The sequence below is a fragment of the Anarrhichthys ocellatus genome, unplaced genomic scaffold, assembly GCF_004355925.1.
Source record: "Anarrhichthys ocellatus isolate YVR2014 unplaced genomic scaffold, GSC_Weel_1.0 scaffold10, whole genome shotgun sequence".
Lineage (NCBI taxonomy): Eukaryota > Metazoa > Chordata > Actinopteri > Perciformes > Anarhichadidae > Anarrhichthys > Anarrhichthys ocellatus.
The window spans coordinates 2,962,880-2,971,685 of record NW_022280040.1 but is presented as its reverse complement, the minus strand read 5'-3'; the positions used below and the strand labels follow the sequence as shown (position 1 = coordinate 2,971,685).

General features: G+C 41.5%; 1 protein-coding gene across 1 annotated transcript; it reads left to right on the top strand.

Annotated features, from left to right (window-relative positions):
* The first annotated feature begins 844 nt into the window (after window positions 1–844).
* Window positions 845–6,346, top strand: socs6a (suppressor of cytokine signaling 6a). The gene is made up of 3 exons (XM_031850513.1): window positions 845–1,308; window positions 1,784–1,853; window positions 2,377–6,346. The coding sequence occupies exon 3, from the start codon at window positions 2,503–2,505 to the stop codon at window positions 4,111–4,113; it is 1,611 nt and encodes a 536-aa protein (XP_031706373.1). The 5' UTR covers window positions 845–1,308; window positions 1,784–1,853; window positions 2,377–2,502; the 3' UTR covers window positions 4,114–6,346.
* The last annotated feature ends 2,460 nt before the right edge of the window (window positions 6,347–8,806 follow it).

The following is an 8,806-nucleotide window of genomic DNA, read 5'->3' as shown; positions in this document are numbered from 1 at the left end:
TTACCAATCTCTGACCTATTTGAATTTCTTGTATTGATATTTAATGAGACATCTTAACATCCTCTGCTTCAACACTCAAGAAAGACTATCAATACTGCACTAGTGTCAGCCATTGATTTAAGCCATATGTCTTCATATTTAATTTATATCTTAACTCAGCAGATGTTCACAGAACATGGTTTTAGCAACACATTGCTTCAGCTGCCCTGCACAACCACTTCCTTCTACTTTTAGCAACTGAGTAGCCCCATTAGTTATAGTGAAATGCTTTGCTCAATAGCATGCAGTGGTGGGTTATTTGGGGAAGGGTGTGTGTCACTTCACCACCCAAAAAAGTTTAGCTTTATGGGATCTGATTACTGATCCTGTTTATAACCAAGTGGCAATCCTTAAGATTTAAACCCTGGTTGATTTAGAAGTTTTAGAAGTCTGGATTCTTGGGCTGCATCTGAATTTCCATACTTACATGCTATTTTTCTGAATTGTTTGCATAGTTCTATTTTTTTTTTGTGTGGAGAAAACTGGAGAAAACGGTAATACAGAATTATTTTACACCTAGTTTGTAATACTGCAAATGTATAAATATTACAATAAGTTCAAACGCCTTCAGAGATAGTGATTTAACATATATTTATTTCAATGAAAATCTTCTAGATTGCCATTTTAAGTATAAACAGCATTCCAACCACAGGTCTTGAAATGACAACATTATGTGATATGAAAAAGCATGATCTGTTGTTTGGTTGTAAATCAAATAATTTGCAGATGAGGTGAAACTATTTTTTTATGCTTGGTTTGTTTAAATTTAGTATTTTTTCCCCTTATTTATTTAGTTAAAACATATACAGGATTTGTCAGTGTTTGGGTTGCTCTGCCTCTGGGACGTAAACACTTGCTGTAGCTGCTGATTCGCTACATCTCATTCTGCTCCCACAATTCAACAGGCAACAAAGGAAGAGGCCGTCAGCTACAAAGTGTTAGCCAACCTAGCCAGAGAGATGCCACCTTATTGTGTCATCCTAGTCGGAAATGTAAACCGGCACGTTTAGAGAAGAACCTAATTCAGCCATAATAATGCTTTATACTTTAGTTTTGGGTGTAATAGTTGATTAAAGGGAGGCGAACGGTAATGTTTTCGACAGCAAACGCTAACAAAGCTAGCCGATTGACTTAGTAGTAAGCTAATATTAGCCAAGCTAACAGTAGCCAACAATCGTGAAGAAGCGAACCTTTCATGAACGTCTTGTGTAGAAGAGATGCCATCCCCTCTGGGTTATTTTGCCCAGTGAGACAAGCAGAAGTGACCGGGTAGGAGATAATATAATGTCCATCTCTATATATACATATATATTTACATGTTTACAGATTTACTTGGAAAGTAGACATGCTAACAAACTAGTTCACTGGTTGTTAGCTATTTGATGTTAGCATATGAGCATGCCAACATCTGTCAAAATGGCAACTTTTATCGATTAACCATATTGTTTCTTGTGGCCTTAGTATTTAAAGTGTAACGTTACCTATTATATCGTCGTTGTGCAGACAGTGTCAGAATAATGTCATTAAAGTCACAAACTGACCAGCGTAGCTAAGCTAAAGGCATGCTGTAGTGACGGTAGGCCTTGCCAGGTCAGGACATACCTAGCTAACGTTGACTTTATGTATACATGCTGTCTGTGTTAAGTCATTATATATATTGCATTTTATGTGTCATCACCGTATAAAATCAAGTGTACACCAGACATGTGGAACTTGTTAAATTAACTGGCTTTGTTTTTCATAGCATCAAATGAAAGGTGGTGGAAGTGGAACTTGACCCATCCAACTGAGTCACCATTTTCCTGCACATAATGGTGAGTAATCAGATTGCAGCTGTCTTGATATCAAGCAGCTTTATATAGCTCAAGTCTAAGTGGCACATGTCTCTAGATACAGTTTTCATCTTGTTTTCTTTGATAAATGTGTTTTGTTCATTTAATATAGTCATGAATTACATTACAGTATGGGCGTTGAATATGGGAACTGTGATATATTTTCTATTGTTTGGCTGTACAGCCTAGCAAATTCGGTAGGAAGTGCTGGCTTTTAGTTGTAAGGCTGTTGAGGAACTTTGTATGTTCCACAGTAAACAATGCCGCAGGGCAGTGATCTAAACACACACAGCCAAAACAACCAAGGAAACTAACCCTATGGCAAACAGTGCCGTAGCACAAGCCGAGCAGAATATGACCTGGAAAAGTAACAATCTTTTAATGTCTGATCATAGACTTCAAACAGTCAATGAAACATTTTTCATTGACTGTTTGAGGTATTTATTTGGAACAAATATGACTATAATTTAATATCTTTAATATTTTGTTATTGCTCTTTCTACAGGGTTTGATGGCTCCACTGTATGCATGACTTGTTTGGTGCGGCCTGATGGGAGGACACTGTGGATAGTACTTTCATCAGGATACCAGGAGAGCCAACCCATGCCCCCACTTTGGAGGGCCTGTCAGAATGAAGAAGATAAGCCTTAAGACCATCCGCAAGTCCCTCAGCATAAAGGGCAAAGAGGAGGGGGATTTTGTCATGCTCCAGCAGCCCTCGGTGACTCCAGATTTTTCGAAGGAAGAGTCACTTTTTGGGGGCTGCTACACCAAAGAGCTATCTGGTTGTGACCTTGGTAGTGAAGAGGACAAAGGAGGCCAGAATAAGAGCCGCTCAAAGAGCGAGAGCCTGATGGGATCACTAAAGAGGAGACTGTCTGCTAAGCAGAAGGCAAAAGTAAAAGGCAGCTCCTCTGCCATAGGCTCAGTGGATGATGACGACACCTTCTCCTCCTCTTCTGTGCCCATCAGCTTCAACGAGGTGAAAGCCCAGAGACCCCTTAGATCCGCGTCCCTACGTAGTCACCATTATAGCCCTTCACCGTGGCCTCTGCGCTCCGTAAACTCCGATGAAGCGTGCATCAAGATGGAGGTAAAGGTTAAAGCCATGGTTCACTCTCCCAGCCCCAGTCCCAACTTAAATGGTGTCCGAAAAGAATTTCATGATTTTCAAATAGAAGGGCTCTTTCAGGACCAAGCAGGATCCTTAAAGCATCTCCAACAGCCACAAAACGGGGAGCTGCATTTAAATCTCGATGAAAATGACGTGCCTGTGGCGCTGGGGTTGACTCCCCAGGACTACATCCAGTACACGATGCCTTTAGATGAGGGAATGTACCCAGAAGGGTCCCACTCTTTCTGCCTGGAAAGCTCCTCTCCTATGGAGGTGGTGACTGAAGCAGACAGCGCGTCCCTCCACACAGACCAGGGACAGGAGGAACATGAGCTGGTTTGTGGGCTGCCTCCGGATCTCTTCATGGAAGCCTCGGTTAATAGTCTTCTCATTGGTTCCGCTGGTGTGATGCTCCAAAGTTCTCGAGTCGAGGTCCCACCTCCCCTCTCTCCGCTCCTGCTGCCCATGATGCTTAATGGACGTATTCCAAGGACTTTTTCAGGGTTCAGCTCTTCGGACAGACAGGTAGCCGAGAGGGTAAGACACCACCTCAACTTTGACCCGAATTCGGCTCCCGGGGTCAGTCGGGTGTACGACTCGGTGCAGAGCAACGGGCCCATGGTCGTCACCAGTCTGACAGAGGAGCTGAAGAAGCTGGCGAGGCAGGGCTGGTACTGGGGCCCCATCACACGCTGGGAGGCTGAGGAGAAGCTGGTCAACTTGGCCGACGGCTCATTCCTGGTCAGAGACAGCTCAGATGACAGGTACCTACTCAGCCTGAGTTTCAGGTCACAGAACAAAACCCTCCACACCCGCATTGAACACTCCAATGGCCGCTTCAGCTTCTACGAGCAGCCTGACGTGGAGGGACACACGTCCATCGTTGACTTAATCGAACACTCTATCAGAGACTCTGAGAATGGAGCTTTTTGCTATTCCAGGTCTCGCTTACCAGGGTCTGCAACCTACCCCGTCAGACTAACCAACCCAGTATCTCGGTTTATGCAAGTGCGCTCCCTGCAGTATCTCTGTCGCTTTGTCATTAGGCAATACACGAGGATAGATCTGATCCAGAAACTGCCCTTACCGAACAAGATGAAAGATTATCTGCAAGAGAAGCACTACTGAGGACACAGAGATAGGACAGTGGTAGCAATTTTGCACTTTTGTGTTCAGTTAAGAGATTTCAAGAAGGTTTACAGACGACCACAGTTTGGAGATGATTGGTTCTGGTGGCTCTTGATTTGTGTCCAGGTGACTCTGTCGATGTTAAGTCCTCCATTCCATTGTAATGGGTTTTCCCTGCTGGTTTTAGGAGGCTGTACTTCCATAAACATAGGCCAGCACATAATCTATTGCAGAAGTATAGAATAGGGATACAGCCAAATTGTCTTAGCTGCATAGATTAAGTGCAGACATTAGTGTCGTGTAACATCCAGCTGTGCAAGTAGAGCAGGTTTTCAAAGAATTGCCATCTGCTTTAAAGTTGAGCCTATAGGACGAAAAATTAAAAAAACGTGCTGAATTTCAAAATTAATTTCATTTTTATCCTCCAAATTGTACATTTAAAAGATGAAAAAGTATTGCTACAGTGAAGTTTTTCAAATCAAATGTCAAATTGTCTGCAGACTGACCTATTTTGATCATCTTTTGCTTTTTATTACTCGTCAAATTGTTTTCATCATGACCGAACTACAAATTAGAACATCATTTTGCATTCATACTTTACCAAGTGGTGATGGCCAACCTATGATTGTTACGTTAACCATATTGTTTTCTAACTTACAAACTTATCTACTTGTCCAGTGGATGCAGTTTCTTCCTCAGGTATTCTCTGACTCAACAGCTGACTTTTTACAAATCCAGTTGTGCTTCAGTACGCTTAGCCTGGTGCAGCCTTTACATTCGAGTCACGTTTCCTGCTTTCATTTGTATAAACACGGACATTAATAGACATGGAAACACTAACCACAGCACCATATAAATCCAAAAAAACCAGGCCCACAATATGAACATGTTGGTGCAAAAGATGTCCAAAATGTGCCGGTCTGTGAGAGGGCTTTAACAGTTTGGTAAGAGAAGTAACTTTAAATAGTATGGCTGCATGTAGCCATTATATAATGTGCAAGCCTAAAGGTACTGACCATGCTGGATTTTAACGTGCCGTTTGTAGAAACGGCATCAAAATGATGTATAAACCTTCTTGAAATATTACCAATAATCATTGAATCTTTCTGCATTAGGAATGTTACAAAAAAAACTGCACCGCAGCTCAGGCCTAACAACTTTGTCACTATCTGTAATGCTTGTATCTGCATGTGGGAACGGCGGTCAGCTAAGGGCACAGTAGGGTCACTCTAAATGAGAGGATGTCACAGTAAAAGTGTGCTGAAGCGCAACTCTGAGCAAAAAGCTGTTTAGCGCACATTTACCTTAGGCCGCTTATAAGTAAAGGAAATGGCCCTCAGTTAACCTGCAACCTGTAGTCGATTGTAATGAGCTGGACCCACAACCAACGAAGCCCCGACAATGTGTGAGCTTAGGTAAAAGGACTTTGGGGAAAGCCAGGGTTAAGTCCTCCTCGCCGTCTTGGGAGTGATGCCAGCGTCTCGGGCACACGGCAAAAAGTTATATCACAGCTGCGCGGCATCATTAGTGTCATATAAGTTTCAAGGGCAAGTTTTTGCCATTGCTTCTTCACATTGTCCCCACAGAGCTGCACTCCCCCACAGACCGTCTCTACTTGGCTGTTTGTGCCAGAGTAAAGGGAAGAGCACACAGTAAGCTACGCAAGTGCTTTATACGGATACTTTGACAGGGAATTGTGTTTTTTCACATCATGAACGAGCATCTTTTTTTGACATCGGTGTCCATTTTTAAAAACGTATTTGGGAAATGGTCTCTCAGACAGCTTTGGTAGGTCGTTAGTGCATAGTTCTAGTTTCAGTTCGCTGGAAGTGTCGGCGTCTGAGGAAGTTAACCGTGAATCTAGCACAGCAGAAATTAGATAGGAACTTTGAATGGTGTTGCATGTTTAAAGACTTAAAGCTTCAACCCTTTGAGTTGTATAGGAATGAAGGATCTAGGTTGTGTGTTCGGCTGTGTAGAGGGACGCTGTTCTGCCACATACATCGGCTGGACATTCTGTGTACAAGAAATGTTTTTTCCTTTTTTAGAAATCCTCACGTGAGTTTGTTTTGTGACATTTGCCGTCTGGGGGGATGGGGGGGGGGGCTGTACAAAAGGAATGTACGCTTGTTTGAGGTATCCATTCTATCCTTCGCCTGCAGACCAGTTTTCAGAAAGCATGAGAATCACAAGAACAACGTTGTCACATTTCTTTTTTTTCTTTTTTTTTTTGCACTTGAATATTCTCCCGTTGACATGCTTGGATCCTCTCCTGCCTCGAGTTCTCCTTCAGATGGCAGTTTTAAAAAAGAATTAAAGTCACACATTTGTCCTTATGTGTTCATATAACTGTTTAGCTTGAAACAAGATTGTTTTGTTTTTGTCATATCTGTGGGATATAAAGGGTAAGGCACCAGCATCATATCAAAGCCTTCTGCTAATGCTCATGGGCTGTCAAGGAATTGGATCATGGCAAGAACGCGGATGTAAATTTGAAACTTCTTTTTTTTTTTTTTGGGGTGTGTGTGTGTATTTGTTTCAGTTGAAATGTGAAATTAATGTTGGTCTCTTTTAATACAATGTTCTTTTAATTGCATTTTTCCGTTTTAATTTGCAATTTGTCACCAGATGATTTTGCCAAGCAGGAAGCAGTTTCATAAGGCGTTGCTGTGACTTTTCAATACCTGTGTAGTTAATTATTAAGGGTCATTGCCTCCAATGTTTGATTCCAGAAGTTGACGCTTGTTCAGACCGCTGAAGCATTTTGATTTAGTAACAGCTGTTTAGCACTTAACAAGCTCTGTTTTTTTTTTTTTTTGTGTGCATCTCCGTGAGTGAAGGCGATTGTTTACAACACTGTTTCAAAAAATGCCCCCCCCTCCCTTCCTTTTTTTTTTTTTTTTTTTTTTGATTTACCTACTCTCACATGAACATCTTGGTACAATTTGAAAACTCGTATTTCATTTTAATGTGTTTTACACATTTGTGCTGCTTACGGATATGATTGCCTTTTCGTGTATTTAACAAAACGGGGAAATAGAATGACACCAATGTAGATGTATGTACACATATTGACTTTGGTTTTCATCTTGGGAGAGCAAAGCAGATCTAACAACTGTAGTCGGTTAAAAGAGCATTAGTAGCGATTAGCAAACCCTTTGTAGGATTACCAGTGCACTCCAGTTTACATTGGTCGTCAACTGTCAACTTTCCAAAGTAGATGGACTTTTTGTATTTTTCTTTTGGAAAAAAAATCAACAGTGATTTATTGCACACTTTGGATACAGTTCAAGAGTTTTTTTGTATCTGCCAATTATAAATTATAAATAAAATAAAAAAAACTATATTCTAAAAAAAAAAAAAAAAAAAATCTTTGTACACTTTGTATGGTCTCATATGAAATGACTTATTGAAAGCATAACTGTCATTAGACTAGATTGAGCACCTTGCATGCAGATTTTAAATCATGCCAAAGCCTGGAGACACTGATGCACTTGACACAAGCCTGATCATGCTTGCAGTTGTGTGTTAATAGATGGAATCATTGAGGTCTCAGTGATTTTTCTCTCCACAGTGGGTACAAATATGCAGCTAGTCCCAGAGCGCTGGTTGCCTAATTTACAGAGACAACCCAGGCAGTCTTTAAATACAACCGAGTGAAGGGGAGACTCTGGGGGAAGATCAGCAGCAGTGCTACCGTCCTCGCTTTAACTTTAAGTCGTCTCTGGAGGAACACGGGTGAGTTCCTGCGTTGGGAGGAGGAGGGGGGGCAGGATAATGGTGTCAGGTTTGGACTTGGATCTGCTGAAATACGGTCTGCATGATGATGAGGAGGTAGGCTTTGTTAACTACTGTGTCTGACAGGCCTCTCCAGGCATCTTGAGGTGAAGATACACAACTGTTTACTCTGCCCGGTTCAGGATGATTTATTCATGGCACAGACTGGTGGTCGCATGTCATATGGAGATGCCTCCGTCATAAAAGGACTCCTCTCTGCCTTCCACTGTTACTTCTTTTTCTTTTTAAATTTGCAGCTCTTCAAACTGTTTATACTCAGAATTTAGTGCGAGAGATTTTAGTTTTGCTTGAAGAGTGCAACTTGTCAAGACGTGGCACGGCATCTCAGCAGGTTTGAATTTGCAAACATTGTGATATTCAGCCGGCTCACTTTGCCGCCTCGTACCCAGGATGTTGCCTGCTTACCCAGAGTGTTTCTCTTGCCTTTGAAGGTAAGTTGTCAGGTGACAAAATGTCAAATCCGCAGCTGTTTCAGCACACATTAAAATGATAAAAGTAAAGAAAAAAATCTTGATAAAATCAACAGAAATTCCAGCGTATTTTTCCCTTTCAGTTTGAGTCTCAGTAATGATTCATGTGCTTCATTGTGACATGCGCTGTTTGGCCTGGCAAACTAATCTAGGATTTAGGAATGTTTTTCTATGAAGAGTGCCTTCCTAATTGTCATGTCTTATCTTTACAGTTCTGTTTTTTTTTTTAATTGCCAAGACACAACTAGAAGTTGTGGCACAACCACTAACTCATGTGCCCTGTCTGTTGACCAGGGTATGCTCGGCACATTGTCTGCTTTACATCAAGATTGAAATGATGAAAGAGCTATTTGTTGGTTGTGTGTGTGAAGTTGTGATACAAAAATATCATTTATTGTTAGTGTATTTTATATAGTTTTGAATGA

What these genes read in the sequence shown, in the direction of transcription:
- socs6a (XM_031850513.1), top strand. Translation starts at nt 2,503, where the DNA reads ATGAAGAAGATAAGCCTTAAGACCATCCGCAAGTCCCTCAGCATAAAG.